The sequence below is a fragment of the Hippoglossus stenolepis genome, chromosome 10 (genome assembly GCF_022539355.2).
Source record: "Hippoglossus stenolepis isolate QCI-W04-F060 chromosome 10, HSTE1.2, whole genome shotgun sequence".
Taxonomy (NCBI): Eukaryota; Metazoa; Chordata; class Actinopteri; order Pleuronectiformes; family Pleuronectidae; genus Hippoglossus; species Hippoglossus stenolepis.
The window spans coordinates 15185930-15209489 of record NC_061492.1 but is presented as its reverse complement, the minus strand read 5'-3'; the positions used below and the strand labels follow the sequence as shown (position 1 = coordinate 15209489).

The following is a 23560-nucleotide window of genomic DNA, read 5'->3' as shown; positions in this document are numbered from 1 at the left end:
CAAAGGTATTTTAAATGCAATGAGCCTTTCAAAGCAGATTGATGGTTGGAAATGTGCGTGTGCACCACTTTCTCAGCAGGTAAGAAAGAGGCAGAAGAAATTATAGAGAAAAAGAGAAGTGATAGAGAGAGAGAGAGCCGAGGTTGATCACACACAGGGAGACTTCAGTTCTCTCTGTCGTGGTCCAGAGTAAACCAGGAGATTCAGGAAGGCAGGGAGGGGATCTGCGGTATTGGTCTGTTTGCTTTGCGATCCCAACAAATATTCGCTGTTTTACCAACAGAACAAATTCCCATTCTGGCCCCTCCACATATATAAATGAGTGCCGTGTCCCGGAATTAATGGACTTAACGAGCCCAGTGACCAGAGAAGTGCTTAGGCTACAAATTTGCTCAACAGAAGTGCAGTGTCAAAGGGTTCCTGTCTGGTCACACATCCAAAGGGAAAAGGTTCAACAGTTCATTGATGGGAATGCTTTTTATGTGCTCCAGTCTGTCAGTGGGGAGGGTAATCGAGTCCGGCAGGCCAGCGGGGTCTGAACGGCAGCCGTGGGGGCCATGGGATCAGTGTTTTGATAACAAGTGTCTGCTGCTCTTTGGGCCCGGGGCTTGATGCCTTTTGTGCTGCCCCCACCGTACATTAGGCCTGCATGACTGCACTGCGTGTCAGAGAGCTCCACAGACAGGGACACGGACAAGGACACACACTGGGCTCCCTAGTCACCTCCCCCTGTCCTATAGAGGCCTCTTAGAACTTGGGAGGTACTGTAACCAACACATTAGCGCTAACTTGCTTTCAAATGCCATCCCTGTTCTGTGATGGAACATACCACTGTCTGGCTCGGACTGATTAACTTGTTTCCATTTCCCACTTGGCAATGGGCTCATATTCAGCCAGGGTCAGTGTGTGCACTGACAATAAGCCCCACCTGTGTGTTTTAGCCGGCGTTGACAATAGACTCTTTCCACTGTTGGCTGGAGAGTGGCTGTATCTGGGTGGCAGAGTGAACCCAGCACCACCATCCTCACCGGACGTCATCTGATGCTACAGATGATCCAGTTGGATCTTGTTTAGCTGTGGTCCGCTGTTGTTTAAAACATTAGCTGGCACAAAATTGGCAAACGTCCCCTGTGGTCAGCCCTGGGTAGAGGGCAGGTTCATGACTGCACATGTTCCTTTGAGATTTACGCCGGCGTTAAACAATGAGGCTGAGATCACCACACTAATCGCTTTCCTGCAGCTCAGCCTGAGTATGTTATAAACAGCCATTTCATTTTCTTGAGCGGTGGTGTTTGTAACATTAGTTAAACTCTGTTTCCAAATTGTCAACGGTTATTCTGAACTGATCAAACATATCACTGTAATGTTTATAAATCACATCATTATTTATGTGTAGTCATGTCTTGTTTCCCATTGCGGGTTTTGTTGCCTGTAAACCGCAAGAAGCACCAGTATGACAGTCCATTATGAATGGTTTAGACAGAGTCGGGCCAGTGTTTTATGGCCCATCCATCGCCGCATCCAATCCTCACCTCAATTTAGGGAAGACTGAACATCACAAAGCATGACTGGAATTTTAGACTAGAAGTTGTTTTAGGGATTACCGTTGACAAACACTGCAGAAATCACATGTGAGACTCGCCTCATGTGACTTCCTGTTGCTTCTGTGAGTGTTGAAAAACGTCGCTCTCGCCTTTCGATTCGAGCCAGTGCTTATTGCATTTTCTCTGCCTGGTTTTTCCTGCACGCGAGGAAGGGGTGGCAGGAATACCGACCACGAGAGAGGAAGAGGGCCAAGGGGATGGAACCGAGAGTGGGAGCGAGGAAGAGAATAAAAGAACAAATCCCCCACTCCACTTTCAACTCGGTTGGCCCACCTGCTTTGTATTAAGAGTGCAGCGCTGGTTGTCGGGAGGCACGAGGTCATCGGTGCAGACAGTCTGCGCTCAAAGACTTTGGCATACAGATGCCGCCGTAAGCTCCGCTCTCATTTATAGAAACCACTGGCTCCACATCTGCTCACATCTGCGCAATACATTTACACACTTAACTAGTGTAGCTACTCCTCAACGAGTCTGGAGGTTTCTTACATAACCACATTGCCTCACTTCCCTCATGTCGAGTGTGTTTGATGAGAAGTTGCCGTGTGGTTATTGAAGATCAAGCCACTGTGGTGCATTTGAATGAGCGGTGTGGCATTACCATAGAGATGTCATGCTGTAATCTTCTTTTTCGTCGGCCACAAAACTAGCATCGATTTTTTATTTAATGATTGATTACATTTCATCTTGTATAAATTGTGACTGAGAATGTTTCTTTGTTTTTTTCTCATCCACACACATACTGGAGTGTGGATACCCAACCCGAGCCTGTTTGGACTTTCGTGTGTTGACAGAGATTTTGAAATGATATTTGGCCAAAGGGTGGGTTCGACATTGGCTGGGCTAGGTACCTGATTTTTTTACACTGCACATGCTCTGTAATTGGGTAAAACATCGGGCTTGGGTCGGGTCCGGACACAAAAAACAAAATGCCTGCTTCGTCCTTGTCGGGCTCTGTTAGTTCTCTCTCTGGCTCGGACTTGATCAAACAGAGAACGGCATTCCGGGCCGCAATCCATAACCCACTCATTTAATAATCAAATTACATTATGGGTGCAATGATTAGGTCAAGGTTTTCCCGTAGGTGTTCTGTCTTTGCTAGCCCACCTGTCTAAACATACGATCAGTAAGCTCATTCTATTTCCTAGTAGGGGGGATTCAGTCAAAAGACGTTCAATGTGCTTGGATGCTTTTGGGGAATTTGGGCCAAGTCGTTGATTCACTCCACCTGCCACCAGCACACTGAGCCCCAATTTTGCCAAAACCCTACTAACAACTCTTGTTTTATTTAATGCAGCACTGGAAGAGTCAAACACCTTCTTGAGTCCCCGATGTACCTGTGAAATATTTGCTAATGGACTTGGCTTCACTGTCTATTAGATGCCACATGTCCAACATCACAGGCTCAACCTCAACCATCAGGGTCCACCTCGGCACCATTTGGTTCAGATTCACATCAACAGCAGAAAAAAGAATGGTTGTTTATGAATTTGTAATTGACTGTATACAGTTGGGACAGGCTCTCGCTCATCGAACTTGACGTTTGTGAAGATAAACTGCATTTTTCTGTCCTATAGTCATGAGGAGAAAGTTCTGGGCTTGATTCCTGCCAAATGTGAAGGACACCTGCCAGTGCGTTCGTCTGTCGAGTGTGTTAAGCATTATCTTCCCCACGTGGTCTTCGGCATCAGGTTGACGGCATCTGTCTTCATCGACTGCATCTGATTCTTGTGTTTTACTCATTCTTCTTCCCCTTAGTCTCCCCAAATTGCATCCACAACGGGAAGGAGTTCTCAGAGGGAGAGGTGTACCGCATGGACCCCTGCTGGCTGTGTCAGTGCCGAGGAGGAATCTCCTTCTGCTCCAAGGCAGAGTGCGCTGAGCTGGACTGTGAGAACTTCTACATTCCTGAGGGCGAGTGTTGCCCTGTCTGCTTAGGTACACGTCTTTAGTATTTCGCTGAGAAAGGGCAACATAATTCTTAATTCTGTAGAACAGGATGCTGTTAAAATGGGTAGATTTAGATCTATTCTCATGTTTTTTTTGACATATGCCACTGGAGATGTGGCATACAGGAGGCCTTGTGTGGCAGAGCGGAAAGTTGATGCCCGACGGGTATCGAGTCAAAATCAAAATCCACCTTGCCTGATACTTACCTCCAGTGACCCTACCTTAATGGCTTCCTCATATAACCAGCTTCCACAGTTGTTAACATACCTGGCATACTAAAGAGGCACACTAAAGAGCCAGCCTAGTGATTCATTTCCACTGGGGAGACTGCGGAACATAAAAACCCTTTTTTAGAGTGGACGGCTTGGCTTTGTAATATCGGGCCCTGGCTTAATAGAGGGGAGCCACTCCACAAAAACACATGTGCTCAAAGCCAGGTAGGGAGCTGTGATATGTGCACTTGGGATTGTTAAAAAATATGGCTTGCAGCGCATATGGCAGCCATATTACAGTCTGCCAGAAGCCTGTGGATGGAGACGGTTGCCAGCTTTGGCCTCTGCCTGCGTGGCTTCAGTCGATCGGGCTCATGAGATAGAGAAGAAGACAAACAGCGAAACTGCAGAGGAGATCATGTTAGGTCAGTGTTGGAGGTACACCTGGAATGTGCAGGCATTTAGATGGGATGGAATGCTTTCATCTTTTTCTTATGGAAAAGCTGCTCATGCTTAGTGCACGGCTCACTGCAGAGAACAAAGGTGGTTATGCTTTAAATCTGGATTAAGAGATGTATTAAAGGTGAACTGGTGACGATTACACTTGAAGCTGTACTAATCAATATTTCAGCATTATAAAAGATCAGTGTGACAGAGTTGTTTGTGATGATTAAACCATATTGAATTATCATCTAGCTGCAGTTCTGCGCTCCTCTGTGTAGCGCTTTAGCATCTTACCGCTAATGGTTTTGGTTTCACAGCCGACATCTTTACTACATTGGGTCATTTCTACCACTCAGATTGTTTACAGCAGAGGCAGGCAGCAAAACAAGCTTTGTATACTACATGACCTGAGGCAGAGTCAGAAACCAGGGGGTAAACATAGATTTTCTCTTGTGAGTTGATGGAGACCAAAAACAGAGCTGACAGAAAAGTGAACATTTAGATTCCCGGCAGGTGAATTGGGCAAACTAAAAAGTCAAAGTACACGTTAAATAATTTTTTCTCAAAGATGCTTTCCTTCATTCTAAGTGGTTCTTATCGCACTGATGTGTGTTCAACAGCTCGGTTTTCCGGGAAGTTACGTTGTAATTCGTTAATTAATAAAAATAAAAAAACAGGGTGTAACAAAAACAGCCGAGTCTGAATCGTGACTGGACAAACGTTTATCTATGATACCATGGTACCGTGGCTCTATCCCCTGATCACTACTGCGTATAGGCTCTCACTCCAAATGCGCAAAATGACAGCATTTGTATCCAGGATATTTTAGCTTCGTTTCTGGATAGTGGAAGGAGGTGGAGATGTCCATCTATTTCTATGATGCAGACATATTCACCATCACTATTTCATAAAGTCAAGTGTCCAAACTGGACTAAAAAAGTCTATGAATACAGGATTAATAAAGAAGTAATTGACCAAAAGAAAGCACGTGTTCATCTATTGCATAAATGTTTGGCAAGCTTGAATTGATTTGCCTTTTTTTTTACACGGGAAACTTGATGTTGTACCAGACTGTGAAAACAATCATGGAGAGGCATTGTCTTTGTAAACTAATGGAAATCTTGGCTTGGGCTTGGAAACAAAAAATGTCTGAAAGAAAGTTGCATTATGGGAAGTGTAGGCTTTGGGGTATTTGGAGTTTGACCAGTACTTTGGGGGGAAAAGTAGGATATCTGAGCTTCTGCGGCAGGGGTTGCAAATACTCTCAATTATCTCTACTCTTTTTTTATCCGTCTCTTACAAGTCGCCCACCTTCATGGCAGCGAACTACCAAAATCCTGGATTGACCCTTGAACATTTTCATTATAAGGGTCACGGTACAGCATGCACGAGGTGTATACAGGGAGACAGAAAGAGATCCTGTTCATGTTAATCACAGCCAGATGGATTGAACTGCAGCAGCCAAACCTCCGCTGGGATCAGATAGGGCAATTAGGAGTCCTGTGTGAAGTATACAGCCCCCTTACTCCCTCCGACACACTTTCAAAAAGCTGCAGCGAACACGTAAACATGCAGAATCCTCTACACAACTGCCTTTGTTTTACTCCAACACACACGGAAACAAAACGCAGGGACCACCTTCTAACCTCTGTTGCTAATAAGAGCCGTAGCAAAAACAACAAAAAACTGTTTATAGGAAGTGGGGGGGAAAGTGGGCTTCCACAACTGAGCTCAGGCACGATACATCCCTTCATCCTGAGCCGAATGGCTGCACTATCGGGTTTTAAACTGTCAAACTTTACGGTTCCTACTAATGGCTACAGATCTAAAATATTCTTTCCTTTGTAGTGAGATTTATGGAATAAAACGCTGACCTGGACTTTAAACTCAGGAGTAACAGCTAAAACTCACATGGATGAGTTGGAGCTTTTAGCCGAGAGATTAGCGGCGGCTGTGGAGACCAGCAGTTATGGACGTCATCACCCCTTCACTCATTATGTCAATTTCTACGTGAATAGTTATTGTTTCGCAAAACTATAAATTATATTATAAATCTAAATTAGTCATCTAAATTCAAACGTGTTCTCGCCATAGCTCTTGGTGACATACCAGTCTCCATATCTCGTTAGCTCCCTCATGGAGTATCCCACTTCTATCACCTCTGCACTCACCCTCCTGTCAATTCAGTTACAGTATAGGATTGTACTGTACAGTAGGATTGGACTGTGGTCTTGGTTCTAAACTCCATTCATTGCTGCCAAATCACACTATTGAGCTAAGAATCGGATCAAAGATTCTCCTCTTCTCTCCTACTTTGTTCCCTAACCTACATGTGTGTCTCTCAGATGTGGAGCTGCTGTCGCTGGACAGCACTAAGGCCAGCTGCTGGTCGAATAATAAGCTGCGAGCGCACGAGGAGCAGTGGAAAGAGGACGACTGCACCTTCTGCCAGTGTGTGGATGGAGACCCGCACTGCACGGCCATGGCCTGCAAACAGAGCTGCCAAAACCCTGTCAAGATCCCCGGAGAGTGCTGCCCGTTCTGTGAAGGTACGGGGAGTCGGGTTGGGACTTCAAACCATATCTTTTATATTTATCATATCTGACGTATGGCTCATATCTATCTGAAATACGCAGTAGCCCGCATACCACATGTAGGAGGCTCCTGTGGCCCCGCAGCTTTGCTACAGAGGCCGTGTCGCCATGGGCTCATTAAAGCTGAGGCCACCGAGCATTCTTCAAGCTGCAGGGTTCTTTGTGTTCCTTTATTGCCCTTGCCCGCCAAAATGAGACCCACCTGTGTGTGTGTGTGTGTGTGTGTGTGTGTGTGTGTGTGTGTGTGTGTGTGTGTGTGTGTGTGTGTGTGTGTGTGTGTGTGTGTGTGTGTGTGTGTGTGTGTGTGTGTGTGTGTGTGTGTGTGTGTGTGTGTGTGTGTGCGTTAGGCTGTGGCGTGCTTTTAACGCAGGAGGCACCATAATTGAAGTGGATCCTTTTTTTTGTGAGCATAATTAGTCACAGCTCATTGGCCCGCTCCTCCTACTGAACGTGGCAAGGGTCGTTTGACGGGAAAAGCTTTGGTGCATATGCTGTGTGTGTGTGTGTTGTTCTAAACTGCTCTCATTTGTTTTGGCCTCTCAACAAAGCTGGCTCTGATTCAAGTCTGGGCAGTGTCAGAGACAGACTTCATTCCTGATAGGGCTAAAACTTTAGACACATTCAACTTATTGATAGGAGACAGTTCAACGCTATATAAGAGACAGAGGTATAATCCCCTCTTACAGTGCGACCCACCCTGGTGTAATTGCTCTATATTTATCTGTAATTATTGTTTACTCCAAAATAATAGTGTAAATAGGTGCCTATTACAGCTGGCACAAAAAGCTTAGAGGGGATCCGAGCGCACATATTTCCAACCAGGAGGGATGTATTAAAAAAGAAATGTTTTGTTGCTGTTGCTCTCATGCAGACTTCTCACCCGCCATCGTCTCTTTTGTTCACCAGAGCCTTCTTATGAAACCGTCAGCCCCCTGCTGTGTCCTCCCCTGGAAAACTGCTCCCTGTCAGGGAACGACTGCCCCTACGGCTTCCAGCAGGACAGAAATGGATGTCTCCTCTGCCAGTGTCTCAGCAGTAAGTTCACTTTCCTCAGGCTGAGGCTACATCCATACAACCCCGCTACAGATACGCCCGGCGTCCACACTACTTCAGAATTACAAGCGTGGCTGACACTGTTGTCTTTTCTTACAGCTGTAGTGCAGTTAAATTCTGTATTTTACAATGTTACAACTGCTAACAGGAGTAGGAGACTAGCTATTATCCGAAAGATGTCCAGCAGCGTTTTCTGCAACTAACAACCAACTTACAATGCTTCCTGTTAAAATCGGCACATGTATGTCCAGTGTGTTTGGTCACGTGATATTTTTTTTGAGGCGTGTGAATATGGACTGGAATTAAAACTGACACGGAGCAAAAAACGTTCATGTAGACAGGGATCGTTCTGGTTTAAAAATGACGCTTTTAAACGAAGACAGAGTAGTATGGATGTAGCCTGTGTTTGCACCTCAATGGTTAAAGTTTCAGGGGCTGACCTGCAGAAGTATGAACAAAATTTCCTTTTGACATGCTGCTTCTTGTGCTAGACATACAACATACACAACGTTTGCTCACACTGATGTCAAACTAATTTACCGACCACTCAGTTTTGACAACAGCAAAGACAAAGTATCTAATCATTGCCCCTTATTTGCACCCGCGGCCGCAGTCTTCGTCATAGGAATGTTCCCTAAACAGCCCCACAGTGACTCATTGCCTTTGCCTTTTGATGGATTGTTGTGCCCGTGATCAGATGACCTCTACCTCAACTCTTTCAGATGACTCCTGCCCCGAACTGGAAAGATACTGCTCCCTGCAATGCCCGATGGGATACGAGAGGGACGATTTTGGCTGTGAGGTGTGTGAGTGCAGCATCCCCATGCCCAAGTGCCGACCCCTGACCTGCACTAAGACCTGCCCTTATGGATATGTGTAAGTACACCCAGCGGCCACACTCATTTGTCATCGCTGTTTTCAGCCTGTTTTTAAAGGCGTCTGCGGCAGCCTGTGACGTAACGTGCAGATACATGATGAACCTGTGCACTTTACCCTTACACACTAACGAGACAGGAAAATATGGATAATGGTGGATGTTTGGAAATTCTGTTTTGACAGTGAGAAGTGATGAGTTTCCATTATGATCAATGTACAATGTGAAGCACATCTTCACGTTTTACTCCAAAATGGAGGTTGCGCCACAACATCCCAGTGTTAAGGGGTTTCATTCCTGAAAGTATGAGTCAAGGTTCATGTCTTTGTCATGTTGTTTCAATTTGATCCGGTTAGTTTTGGTTTCACACTGTAGTTCTGGGTGCGTGTTGTCGATTCAATCATTGTCTTTTATGAATAAAGTGCATTTAAAAAAGCAGGGGGTAGTCTTTCCATTTGAATGGAGAGAAAAAATGAAAAGATTGATTTCTTTAATGTTGGTAGTTTTGCTGACACTGTATAATTCTGATCCACCAGCATCAACAGCGTCAGGTGCCGTACTCAACACTAGTTCAAATGCACCAAATGAACGCCGTGCCATTTAAACATTATACCATCAGAGGCGAAGAATTCAAGCGATCCTACGAGCTGCTTCCACTTCTTTTTCTTCTTCTATTGTTAAATACCATCTCAACTTCCTGCAATCCAAAAGTCCTGACTATCCAAACAAGTGTTTGCACAAGGCAACGAACCAATCTATGGTTTAATTTGATCCGTACCAAGACCACCCCTTTGGGTTGGATTCAATTTTGGTCCATTGGTCCGAACCTTGCTCAAAGGAACCTTTCACACTTGTAAATTTGGTTCAGACTAAATGGAAATGTCCAAAAGTCCGGACCAAACAAGGCAGGCGTGTCAGAGCAATTATATTTCCTAAATAGCATTGTCTTCCGGTCCCCTCCTGAATCTAAACAGCTTTTGTTCATTAAAGAAGTATTATATTATCAGGTGTTGCTTGGAGGTCAGGGCCTGTTTGGTCATGTTCAGGAGGAAGCACAACAGGCCACTGCAACAGTCGTTTGGCATCCAACATCAAAGGCCCTACCTTGGTGGCCAATCCCAGGTCTAAATCTGTGTGTGAGAGAGTGTGCCTGTGTGTGCACGTTATTCACTGTGAGGTCCACGCTGGCCTCTCAGTCCCCCCCCTACAATTCCTCTCCCCCTAATCCCATTTAACCCAATCAAACATCTGGAAGTGCTCTTTTCTGAGACATTTGGTCCCCAGGCACAACTCTCATTTCATAAATCATCGTCCTGTCTCAAAACAACGATCAAAAACACATCGCGACAAAAGCAGCATTTATAAAACGTATACAGGCCGTGCTCTCTGGAGCCGCTGCGCAAGATGGGACCGATATGTTGGGCGTGGGGTGCCAGAGGAGAGGAGAGGAGAGGAGAGGAGAGGAGAGGAGAGGAGAGGAGAGGGAAAAGAGGAGCAGGAAGTCCCGGCTTTATCCTTCATAAGCAGCTGTTTAAGTCGAGCCTCAGATGTCTAAAATCCTCTGAGAGCTTGCCAGCCCTACAATGCAGATCTGTCTTCTCACACAGGTCCCCTGCATGCAGCCACCACAAAGAAACAGAGACACAAAGGATCACTGTGTTTGCAATGCTTGTATTGATGACATCCTGTGAGTACTGTAATGTACATATTCCGAGCTGTGGGCGCCGGATGAATGTAAACCTTGTAAAGATTTTCCGAACAGTCTCTAGGTGAAGGGTAAGCTCAGGGTGGTTCTTACTATCGGGTCTTTTTGTGGGACACTACTGTGTTTTCCATCGTTCATAGCTCAAAATCATCGCTGTGACCACACGGGTCATGAGCGGTATTCCTCTGGCCATCACGGCTGCGGCGCACTGGAAATTGTGCAGAGCCAGCAGTCCCAGGGCCCGGGGGCCCCACCGGTGCCTCCCCAAGCCCCCTCTATCCCCCTGGAGCCCAAAGCGCTGCTTGGCATTCCACACACCATCTTTAAACAAAGCACTTGCTCTAAGGTCGCAGTACTCTCTGTCTCTGTATTTGTACAGTGAGGCTCTGGCCAAGCCCTCGCAGTGCTGTTTCAAAAGCTGTTATTGCTGCTTCAGCATAGATAGGCTCCTGTGTTTGCTGAGGCCGACAATGCTCCGTCCCCTTCATGGGACACAGCACCGCTCCTCTTGGGCTCCAGGGCTTCCTTTTATTTACGTCGCTCCGGAGGATGAAGATTAATTGAGTCATTACTCAGGGGCCAAATGAGGCCACTGCTTCATTAAATAGGTATCATCACTTACCTGGAGGGTGGGAGAAAGAGATAGAGAGGGAGGCGGAGAGGTTGGGAGAAGATGAATGAGAAAGGAGGGAACATGGTGGGAGGGAGGATGAAAAATGCGAGATACAGGTCGAGGTGAGGACAGTTTATCAACCTGCAGCTCATCCATGTTTTATTAGGCACATAACTGGATCCAACCATTTCCAGCCTCTGCAGCTTCGTCCTCCTCTTCCCTCTGTGTGTGAGGATAAGCCCGTGGTCAGCTCGGTACAATTATCACAGAACTTTTAAAAATCAACATGACCCGGCAAAAGGCCCTATCTCGCTTTCTCTTTCGGTTTTTCTGTGCGTCTCTCTACTCCCCCAATCAACATGTTTACACGAGTTCTTATCTGGCCCCTGCTCTTATGAGTCCGCCAAGGGCTTTTGGAGCAATAAGGATGGCAGCAGGGTGAATTGAAAGCATCTGAATTGGCTTTAGATTGCTGTTTTTGGAGTCTTTTGGGTTGGTATGATGTGCAAACCGCAGGGATCTCACATGTTGGCCTTTTATTTGGCCTTCTTCAAAGGCAGATAATATAGGGAGGGGGAAAACAGGTCCAGATGTTGATTATGCCCGACTGGAGCATCTGGATCTCTGTATCTCGAGGCCCCATTGATCCATAGAACTCTCGTCTCGGAGATATCCTCGATGTGAAGCAATTATGAACATGAGTGATGTTGTTTACTTTCTAACATGCTCTCCAGATAATTGAATGGAAGTTGTGCCTGTGTTTGTTGCTACGCAGGAGGAACAAGCACGGCTGTGAGATGTGCCGCTGCGTCAAGTGTCCCCCCTTCACCTGTGACCAACACTGCAGCGATGGCTATCGACAGAACCGGAAGGGCTGCTCTGTCTGCATGTGCAAAGGTAACTGAGCTCTGTTTGGAGTCGAGATGCAAATTGTATTCACTTAAATGCAGTACAGCCACTTCCATGTGAAGATATTAAATTCATACAATAGGCCAGATTGACATAAAATGTAGAAATATACATTTATGGTTTTCCATAGGCTGGTACCTAATCATTTTAAAGTCATCTAAAGGCCTTTTCGGAGCCAATGCAACAACGGCACCACTGTGCTCTGAAATCCATTCTTTTCAATGGCCTGTGCTATGAAAGGACGTTTTCTGTGGCGGTTCAATGTGCTGCTCAGCGAGTTTTCACTGGACGCTGGGACGATCACTTGCGTGTCTAATGGAAACGAAGCTTCCATCCAAGCACAGAACAAACAGTGGAGGAAAAGCTCTGTGTATGTGTGTGTTCCCTTAATTATATGACACACGTTTTCATGTATATGGAGACTCTTTTTGAGTCATGTAGTCATGTCGGGTGTGTTGTAGGTGGGGAACATGAGTTATATGTTCCCCCTTCAGCCCTGCAGACCTAGTAACCTTTCTTAATTGAGGTGATGAGGTATTGTTTTCATACACATATTTTATATGTGTATGTTATATACAGATTTAAACATTATCCCCCCGAGGGAGATTATGTTTTCACCTCTGCCCGTTTGTTGGTTGGTTTTGGTGTGGATCTGGATCTGGGAGTGGATCCAGGATGTTAAGGCGGCTGTTGGGCCTGGGCTGAGATATGCACCAGTCTGAATGTCATTGTAGTTGGGTATTTATTTCCCAATAATCAAATTCATTATAACACAGTGTATGACGATGCACAGTTCATGCATATTTAGAGGTCTATTACCTTTAAATATGTCTCGACTGAATGTCTTTCTAGATACAGTAAGTGAAGTAGTTTCTGCTAAACATTTTAAAAACTGCGAATTCTTCTCTGATCCCAACAACCAGCATTTACCTTTTTTTCTCTGTAACGGCCTTAAGCCCTTAACGAGGACAAAATAACTACTTTCCACAGAATCCTCTGGAATCCACTGAACACATTCATGTTACATACACAGTGTAAACCTTTTGTATTTTGGACCCTGGTTATTATTAAACTTGTGTAGTCATGGTCCCCAGAGAGCGCGCCCTGCTTATTGTTGCAGGCTCCTGACCTTTCATGTACCAGCAGAGCGTAACACCCCCTCATAGATTATTGTGACATTTACCAAACATGCTCCCTAATGGATAAACCTTGTCACAATATACAGTGTGTTGGCAGTGGAGAGGCTGGAGGCTGGAGGCAGATAGGGGATCTCCGTTCGCAGTTTGAATCCACTGAGCTGCAGCTTTGATTTCCGCTGACCTTTCACTGCTCCGACATGGAGACTTTTATGTTCTGCTTGTTTTGGTTCCTGTTGGTGTTTAGCTTCATACAGAGGGACTGTGTGCGCAGCTCTATTTAGATATGTGTGCAGATGCCATATTTATGCCCTGCCATGTTTTATGTGATGTGTTTATTTTGCCAGTTTGGCTGCATTATAAATATGTCAGGCCCAAATATACTTTTCGGATCAGTACATGTGGTTCCTCATCACACAGAGACCAGTGTTACCTACTGCAAATAAACCTGTTTACCTGATGTTGAAACTCTTGGATCAGTCTCTGTGTAGACTGTTTATCTACTCAAGGATAGACCTTTTTTTATGGAGCATGTTAATAAACGTGTGTTTTTGAAAGATTAAAATAAAAGATAATAGATCTCTGAATATGAATGAGCTGTGCAATGTCATACACTGTGTCTTATAAATTTGTTTATTGGAAAATTAAACCAAAACTAGACTGGCACTGAGTAGAGTGCATAGCTCAGCCAAGACCCAACAGTCCCCTTATGAAACCACTTTCAAATTTACGAGATCCAGATTTCTATTTGGATCTGCACCAAATTACACACACTCATAAATATCGGTCCCCTAAACATTTCAAGATTCATGAATTATTCTGTGAGAAATCAACGGAAAAGTTGAAAATGTGAAAGAAAGTGAAAACAAATTACTGGATCTTCCCCATGATCTCGATCCGCATCAAAATTTAATGGGTTCTTTCCTTCCACCTCGTTTCATGACATTTGAATTCACGAGCCATCTTGTCATAACTGGCTACGTTTCTTTTTTGGAATTTTGTTTTGCACAGCTATTCCACATGTCCTTGTCCCGCTCCCTAATGTCTGCACGTTCACATTTGTGTCTCCAGAAAGCAGCCACGTCCCGAGCACCACCGCCCTGGCCCCGACGCCCATCTACTGCCTCACCTCCAACGGGCACCGGTACGAGGAGGGCGACGGCTGGCACGACGGCTGCCGCGACTGCTACTGCCACTCAGGCCGGGAGATGTGCGTGCTCATTTCCTGTCCCGTACCCAGCTGTGCTCACCCAGTGGTCAGGCTTGACCAGTGTTGTCCTACGTGTGAGGGTACGTCTCTTTTCATATATTCAAACGTGACTTTATATTATGTTATTCAATATATTTCATGACCAATATAAAAGGATATTTCCTGGTTATTACCGTTGTCCGTCTGTTGGTAAGATTACGCAAAAAAACTACTGAACCAATTGTCTTTGAACCTGGTGGAGGGTTAGGGTGCCGTCCAAGAAAGAACACATTAACTTTTGGAGCGAATTTGATGAAGAGGAAAGATCTATGAATTCCTTTTCAATTTTTTTCGTTTTTCAAAATATTTGGGAATTTTTGGGGAATCAGGCAAAATCAGGCATATGCACACAGCTAATATCTATGAACAGGTGAAATATTTTCATATTTTCGTAGTTTTGCTCATCACTCCTATCGGTAATAATACACTGAACTCTCCAAGTGACATCACTCCAAGGGATGGAACATAAGACAGAGACGATCAAATCAGTTTCAAACAAACCCTCAGGTTAGTCAAACTCATTTCAAAGAGTTAATGAAGGAGAATGACACTCAAGCTCTCCATTAAAACATCCAATTTACAGAGTGACTTTATGGTTCCCCCACTGACCATATGTCATAGCTGAGCACACACAGCTTCTTGTGTAATGAGTGATTAAGTCAACGTCTCACTTCCATGACTTCATGAGAGCAATCCTGCCGTGTGCCCACATCTCAGCATTTACATCCTGTGAGCGCAGTGTTGTCATAACCGATAAAAACGGTTTCCAGAATTAGGAAAATAAAGTTTGAACTAGAAAGGCACTCAGTAGAGCGTATACCTCCACCAAGGCCCAACAGTCCTTCGTTTAAATTCACGAGATCAGGACCATTTATATGGATCTGCAACACATTGCACACATTCATGAATATCAGTCCCCGAAATTTTTCTCTGAGAAATCAATGAAAATGTGGAAAAACGAATGAATTGTGCAATATTAAAGAAAAATAAATCCTGGATTCGCCCCCTGATCTGGATCCACTCCAAAGTTGAATGGGTTCTTCTTCCCTGACACATACCACATCCTTCCACCAGGTTTTTTGTGTTAATCTGTCCAGTCATTTTTGCGTAAACATAACCTCCTTTGAAAACTAATTCTTCCATCGGTTAAAGATCCGTTTGAATCATTCATTCTCGGAGCGGGCCTTTGGTCTCACTCAATTACTTCTTCAGAATCAGTCGCGGCTCGGTCACACGCTCACAGGCGCGCACACACACATCTGGCACTGCGCAGCCCATCGTCCCCTCGCAGCTCATTCAGCCGAGAGCTCCGGGTCATTAGTCCGCTTTTAAGCCCTCGACTTGCCCACCACTTACACTCGCAGACACACAGTCTCTGTCTGTTTCTCTAAAAATGGAAGAGGCCCACTGATCCACACCCATACTTTTTTTTTTTTTCATCCACAACCCTCCGACTCATGCGGTGTATTTATGGAGGAGTGACTCAGCTGGCTGTTCAAATATTTAGCAGTGAAAGAATGTCTACAACTTTCAGAAGCTACGCACACGCTGCAGTCGGGGGACAACGGGCTAACTCTTCGCAGATGTCTGCTACTCAGCTGGACAGAAAGATGTTTTCAAATAGATGAGTGTCAAAACATAACTTGGACACCGCCCTGCGCTGCCTGGCCTGAGGCTGCTTTCTAACGTACGGCCGCTCTCCCACGGATCCTCACATCTAGAAACCCTTGAGAGTCAGTTACTCTCTCTAGAGAATCTTTGTTTCCCGTAAATTATCATGTAACGCTCATTGTCCCGAGCTAAATGAATGAATGTTTGGCACTGAGAACACCAACAGAATGTGAATTTGATGGCAACGCACACATGACTGTCTCCCTTATTTCTCCCCCTCTCCTCTAACTCTGCAGATGAGTCAGGCAGCGGTCAGCCAGAGGGGATGGACATGGTGGTGTGCAGAGCCCCCGGGGGGGAGTTCTACGTGGAGGGGGAGACGTGGAACCTGGACGAGTGCACACGCTGCACCTGCAGGAAGGGACGCGTCCTGTGCGACACAGAAGTGTGTCCCCCTGCTCTGTGCCAGACTCCGACCAGGAACAAGGACACCTGCTGCCACGTTTGTCCAGGTAACGGAATACAAAAAGACATGAAAGAAGGGGGGGGAATTGGAAAAGGCGTATAAATCTGTTTGGGATGTGCTATCAGCTGGTGGCTTTCAAAGGTCTCGCATGTTGCACTTTGTCGGGCCGTTTTATAGCAGGCACACAGGCTCATAAAGAAACCAGCCAGGACCGGTTGGGTTTACACAGGGCTCCTCGGGGGCAGGCGGCAGCAGCACATGTGGACGGCTCTCACCCAGCGGTTCATACCGGAGTCTAACACTCTTACTGCTGGAAAGCCAAGAATGTAACTAATCTCTCCGGATCTGCCCCGTTCATTTGCATTGGTTATGGGAATACACTCTTGACGCAAATGTCAAGGCAAACACTGACAAAAAAAATCCCCACAAGCATATTTTATTTACAACTGCACCCAAACACTCGAAGCCTCTTTCTCACACTCCTAAAAAGAACGTATCCCAGGCACTCCCGAGCATGAGGCCCACAAATCAGCGATGCATGACTGCGCCTGAGAGCTGCTGCTCCTTCTGGAGAATGCCGGCCCGCCTTATCGCTGCATCTCCCCTCACAAAAGCAGATTGTCAGAGGCCGGCCTTTGATATATGTATGGGCCTGGTCACCAGGAATGTGGGAATAAGAGACATCACACTGACAGGCCCCATGATGTATGGTTACAGTAGGCAGTGCAGTGTTTACATGTGAAGTAAGTCGGAGAGGGCCGTGGATCTCAGGCCCTGCGGAGAGACAGATAAGGTCTGAGACTGGTTTGACATCTGTCGTATGGAGTCACTTATGTTTGTCTTTAACGTTCAGTAAAGCGTCTTATCTTGAACGCAACCCTACAGGCCCAACAACCAGTGTGGATCAGGATGTTAAACAGCAGGGCTGAACCGCATGAGTCATGTGGAAGCAGGCGTCTCCATGTGGGTATATACAACACAGACTATAATAAATAATACAAACTTTATTGCTATAGCTCCTTTCATAACTAGAGTAACTCACACAATTAAATATAAGTGCAAAACTAGCAAGTCATAGAAAAGCCAAATCTCACTCAGCAGTGCGATAAATTAAAACAGATAAAATAACAGCATTAAAACAATATAATAAATATAAAAAAACATAAAATTATAAAACTATAAAAATGTCAGTCTTTTCAGGTGAACTTTTACCCACTTTTTCAAACGAGACACTGATTCTACTGATCTGATGTTGAGGGAGCGTTTGTTTGTAACCTCTAACCTCTAACCCTAACCCTAATCTAAAAGCATGATCCCCTTTAAACCTTTATCGTCGGACTTTAAACAGCGTTTGATTCTCTGATCTCAGGCGTCTCGGAGCAGAGTAAAGGGTTAAAAGATCTGCAACACGAAGCGGAGCCACACAAAAGTGATCAATACATTCTTAAACCACTGAAGTGGAAGTGGAGCCAGTGAAGCTCGGCTGGGACTGGAGAGATGTGTTCTCTTGGTCGGGTGTTTGTAAGATGAATTGCCTCAGTCCAGGCTGGAGGAGATGAGGGTGTGGATGAGTTGTTCTATGTTTTGGTGGCGCATGGGTTTGACTTTAGCAATATTTCCGATTTGGAAATAGCAGGATTGAACAAGGATCTTAATGTGCTGATGGAAGTCGAGATATTGAGCAAAAACAAATAAGTTTCTCGCCGAGCGTCATGTTGGTTTTCTCGTGGTCCAAGACTAAATTAGTTTTTCCTTCCAAAAAGGCAAATGATAAGTTAAACTGTAGCTCAAACCATACACTACCAAGCCCTGTTAAGTTCCATGTCTTAACTTTAACACTTGTATACTTTTATGATTGACTCTATTTATACCTGCGTGTAACCACAGAGGAGACGCTGAGCCCCTTGCTGCCGGTGAACAACAGCCAGCAGGAGTACTGCATAACCAGCGACGGGGACGTGCTGCTGGCTGGAGACTCCTGGAAGGCAAACGCCTGCACCAGCTGCACCTGCAACAACGGCACCATTCAGTGTTTCTCTCAGCGCTGTCCTGCTGCCAACTGCAGGGTGCCCGTCTTACGCAAGGGCCAGTGCTGCCCACACTGTCTCGGTGAGTCCTTCGGTGTCGCCTTGTGCCAAAGTTGTCTCCAGACTTCAGAGTATTTTTTGTTTGACTAAAAATAAATGAGAATGTGAGTTTTCTAGTTTAAGGTGTAGTTTATGTAAAGCTTCCACATGCTGAGAAGAGCTGTCAAACTTGTGTAGAACTACCATTACTTATAGAACAAGCGGTGCCACTGGAACAAGGCACAGCCTGTTGTTGGGAAGGTTATAATTCATAATGCTGCACGTCACCGAGAAAACGACGGTTTCCAGACTGCATATGTGTGTATGTTTGTTCATAAGTCCTCGCCACTCTGGCGCTACACGGGCAAACACAATCATTCGGAATAACATTCCATGTGACACACACACACACACACGGTGCACTCGGAGCAAAAACATTCCTCGGGCATCCGCACATTCACACGTGTTTCCTGTCCCCGGCTGAAGCGGCCCGCGACGCTCTCGCTCTGTGGCGGCGCAGGAAGTCAAAGCTCCATGTCAGCTTTTCCTATAGAGGAAAACCTCGGCATAGGCTCCCATTGTTCACCCTGATATGAAGCCGTTTCACCGGCTCTTTTGTTTCTCCTATTTGCCCGGTGGAAAACACAGCTTATTTTAACGCAACGCCTTCTACAGAGTGGTGCAGTGGAAGTTAGGACAGTTCCTATAAACACGGCTTATCGAGCAGACACCAGGGAGTTCACACACTCGCTCACAGTTGGATGTTTACACACCAGTCATATTGGTAACTGATCTCAATCCTGTCTGCGCAGAACTCACAACATCAGTGCCGGTGATGGTTTCCACCAGCGTCCGACAGAAGACGGTCACGACAGTGGAGAGCGCGGTGTGGATCACCACTGTCACTGTGCCGCCCATCATTGCCGAAACAGGTACCTGCTCATTAAACCCAATGTCTTCATTACACCCTTCTCAAGTTAACACACTGCGTAGTAGTAACCTCATTGTGTTTATTTGGCATCATTGCTCGACAGCTCCTGCCAATCCCTGGGAGTGTTTACACCAGTGGAGGGTGTAGTGAAATGTAAACTAGCTAAAACAATTATGACAAATGAACACTGACCTAATGTGATCTCTCTCGGGACCTCCAGCGTTCATTTTTCAGCAATGAGCACCGAGCGGGGATATTTGCCAAATGCCAAAGCAAAGACATCATCCCTTTTGAATGTAGTGAATGCACATAGTACAACAATGACGTGAGAAGTGAGACAAGCTCCCCGTGCGGGGATGGAAATCTAATCAGCGTTGTCTGTGTCCCACAGATGAGCCAGGATTGGGTGAGAACTACCCCAGCCAAACAGAGATGGCCCTCATCTACCAATCAGCTGCCTGGATCCTGGCGGGGCTCCTCCTAGCCATCATCATCTTCCTCATCGTGGCGTTACTCATCAACAAGAAGAAGAAGTGGGTGCAGATGTCCTGCTACAGCGCACCAAAGAAGGTAACCCTCGCTATCTGCACATCACATAAATCAGCTCTTTTATGTTGAAGCCGTGGATTAAAAAGGTGCTAAATTTAAGCAGCTGCCTTCACATAAACAACAGAGTTGATATGTGGAGGGGTCATGGGGGGGGGGGCGTCAAACCTGCCATGATGTCAGGATTAAGGTGCTTTTCCTTTGTCCCGCACTTTCAACTGGAACATGGTCCTAAAGTCTGTAGCCCCACCATGAAATGAGATTGAGGTGTCAGAGAAATAATTGTAAGGGACTGTTTTCAGAAGTCATATTGTTATGACAGAGTATTGGGGCCAGTTAAAGGGGAAAGAATGCAATTTTGAGAATAAAGTCGTAATATTACAAATATGAAGTCATTATATCGCAAGAGTAAAGTCATAATTTTTGGTTGCATGTCATTTTTTATGGCCGTATGAGAAGATCGGCACGCGCCTGTGTTAAAACGAGGAACGCAAAGTTTCTCAAATAACAAAATGCATCATCCTTCACATCAGCACCACACTATCAAAAGTATCAGCCCTTTGAAGAGATTGTGAAAGAGCCCATCTATTTCCAAGAAACAACCACAGACGGCCTCTTTTGTGATGGAGGAAATGTTTGGTAGCGGTCGACTCTGAAGTTATTATTGGTTACATCTGCTGATGTTCAAAGGGATCTCTCTGTTTCTCAAGAAACAATCAGATTGAATCAAGATTTTGGATCCATGAGTGGAACTTAGACCAGCGCATGTTCAACTTGCTGTTTATTTCCTTTTTTCCAATTTTCCATTTTATTCTCGTAATATTTATACTATTACTATTTTCTTGTTTAATTATAACTTTATTCTCACAATTTTACGGCTTTGTCAGAATTTTGTCTTTAATATTTACATTTGTATATTTTCACAAAAGCAGTTTTTTAATATAAATTATCAAGCTTCTATCCCCCATGTTCTGCTGCTAAAAATTAAAACTAATTTGAATATCTCTCTCCTCAGACGGTGATCCTAAAGAAGCATGTCAACAAGAACTCCGTGGTCTACATGGAGCCCTCCAAGGAGAACAAATTTCAGAACGTGAAGAACGACTGCGGCATCATCCACTTCTCTCCAGACCTGGGCTCCCCCTGCGCGGACAAGATGACCATCCCCAGGGCCAAGCTGAGCATGGGCAAAGACTGGACGTCGCGTTAAAGCACGGACACACACATACACACCACTCAAGACTCTGCAGATCAGAGCTGTCCAACACCTCCTCCTCTCTCTTACTGCTGTATCCTCGGGCCGCCACCATGTTCCCACCCTTTTCTCTGTGTGACAGCAAAACCGAGGGTGCTCCACGAGAGACAAAGCCAGTCACCTTGGGTTTCTTTTTATCGCATGTACGTATTCTTCTGTGTTTGGCGGAGTGAGACGCTGGCAGGTGGACGGACGGGGTGGACATGCAAAGGACACGGCCACTCTGCTTTAAAAGAGAGAAAGAGGCAGCCAGCGAGACTCCTCTGTCCGAATCAGACTTTGACTGTGAATTGTAATATTTTTTTGCTTAATGTTGCCTCCTTGGAAACTGGAACGTGGAGGCAGTGAGCGGGGCGTTAAAAAGCTTTAGGACAAACAGGGGTTTGAGCTGTAGTTTGAAGGGGACAGGAGAGAGGAGACTGCCCACCTGAGTGCTGCAGTGTTTCATGGATGTAATCAGTAGCATCAGCAGGGAGGCCAAAGGAACTGATAATCCACCTGGATCGAAATGAGTCCAGCAGCCAAATCGAGTCAACAGGCTTTATACAGAATATATAGACCCGCAGATCCAAACCCCTGCTTTAGAATGTGTGGTTTCCATCTTTAGTTTTTGTATATTTCTACAGTATTTGTACTAGTTGAAATGTTGTTCTTGGCCGCCTTTCGTTTGTATCATGGATGTCTCCATGGGGCCAGATAGAATCATTTTTGAAAATGCCCTTTTAAGCATTCCTTCGCCTCATTTTCAGGAAGGACACTCATCCCATGCAACAGCTTCTTGTTTCTACCTTTAAATGACCCGAGTCATTCCATTCAGAAAACCCCCAACCACGTACTGTAACTGTACGAGAAAAACAAATACGTGAATTTTTCCCTCTAATCTGGTCCACAAGGCGATAAGCCAACAATCTTCACACAGCATCTCCACTCGGGCTCGTATGAGCTTGGCTCCTCCGTCAGTTGTATTTCATCAAGTCAGGAATCGCAGCAGGGTTGTAGATGAAGTGGAGTGATGCTGGTCCGGGAGGAATGTCAGTTTTATTGACTGCAGAGGAGACCTGAGAGGAATGGCTTTGATAGCGTGCCTCACTTCATCGCTTCATTCACGGCTCTGTGTGTCTGTGTGTGGAGCTACCGTTCACACGGAATGTTACTGATGGTTAATAATACGCCTTAATTCTATAGCCTTAATACATTTCCTTTCATATCTTTCATTTAATAACTGTTAGCCCATAATGAAAAAGAAGTAATTTATTCACCCATTATTAAGATGAACAGATTAGGTTGGACAGCGTCACTGATGGTTCTCATCAGCTCTTCATTATACTAGTGAATTATATGACGTGGGGACATGAGTTTTACTGTTTGTAACTGTACAAAATGGTACACATTACAATGTTAGGAGCATGTTCAAGAGACGTAGCACTTTTTCTTTGGAGCCAGTGTTTTTTAAGAAAGCCCACTGCAGGATTCTTGGAGGGATAAAGGCCCTAATCAGGGATTTGATAGGCATATTAAGCACACCACGTAAACCACTCGAGTGAACACGCTGCTGCAGCTAGAGGCTCCGCACCAATCTGATCAGCACGGTGAAGGCTGGACTCCGAGAAGCGTTGTGAAACAAACCGAGGTTTCGTAGAAAAGTGTGGATCAAGAGTTCTCAATCCATTGCCAATTTCTCAAAACAAAGAACATTCTGATGCCAAAATTGGTTTGAGACCAATTAATACTGAAGTGTTTTCTTAGTAACAGTAGATTTATCTGTTTGAATCATGACCATGTGCTTTAAAATGAAGAGGTGACTGTAAAAGCTTACGCAATTCTTTGTTCTTCTATGTGTAAAAAAAAAAAATTTGAAAAAAAAAAAGTAGTTTAAATTAGTAGGACAGAAGATACCTTATTTATTTTTTCACATAGCTTTATTTATTAATACTAAACTATAGTTTGAGAATTTTTTTTTTGTCTTTTTTGAAAAATGATCTTTTGGTAGCTAAAGCTGCTGTACATTGTAGACCATTTACCATTTGTATCTGCTATATTCTATTCAACCTTATTTATTTCACTGTTGCAGACCCTGTAAATATGTTTCCTAGATGATGAACTGTAACATTTACACTTATTTTGAAAAATAAATGTGTGAACCAAAGTGGCTCTGGGTGGTGATACTCTGAGGTGCAGTGATGTCATCTAATGTGTTATCTGTTGGTGGTTTTCTATCTCACCTGCAGACTCACGCACATCTGGTCACTTCCAAATGGGAATTTGTCCTCTCTTACTCTCTTAGGTCCTTAAAATCTGATCTTTTTCTTCTTTCTCATCGTGACTGTTCTTATCTCAGTAGCGCG

General features: G+C 45.0%; 1 protein-coding gene across 1 annotated transcript in view; it reads left to right on the top strand.

Annotated features, from left to right (window-relative positions):
• The window catches only part of crim1 (cysteine rich transmembrane BMP regulator 1 (chordin-like)), a 37735-nt gene extending 14374 nt beyond the window's left edge, over positions 1 to 23361 (top strand). Inside the window, exons 5-15 of the mRNA XM_035167439.2 lie at positions 3360 to 3539; positions 6553 to 6756; positions 7708 to 7836; positions 8577 to 8730; positions 11822 to 11943; positions 14163 to 14381; positions 16248 to 16463; positions 18305 to 18526; positions 19296 to 19415; positions 19806 to 19984; positions 20976 to 23361. Coding sequence (XP_035023330.2) covers positions 3360 to 3539; positions 6553 to 6756; positions 7708 to 7836; positions 8577 to 8730; positions 11822 to 11943; positions 14163 to 14381; positions 16248 to 16463; positions 18305 to 18526; positions 19296 to 19415; positions 19806 to 19984; positions 20976 to 21170 — 1940 coding nt within the window. The 3' untranslated portion in view covers positions 21171 to 23361. The remainder of the gene's footprint in view (positions 1 to 3359; positions 3540 to 6552; positions 6757 to 7707; positions 7837 to 8576; positions 8731 to 11821; positions 11944 to 14162; positions 14382 to 16247; positions 16464 to 18304; positions 18527 to 19295; positions 19416 to 19805; positions 19985 to 20975) is intronic.
• Positions 23362 to 23560: the final 199 nt, after the last annotated feature.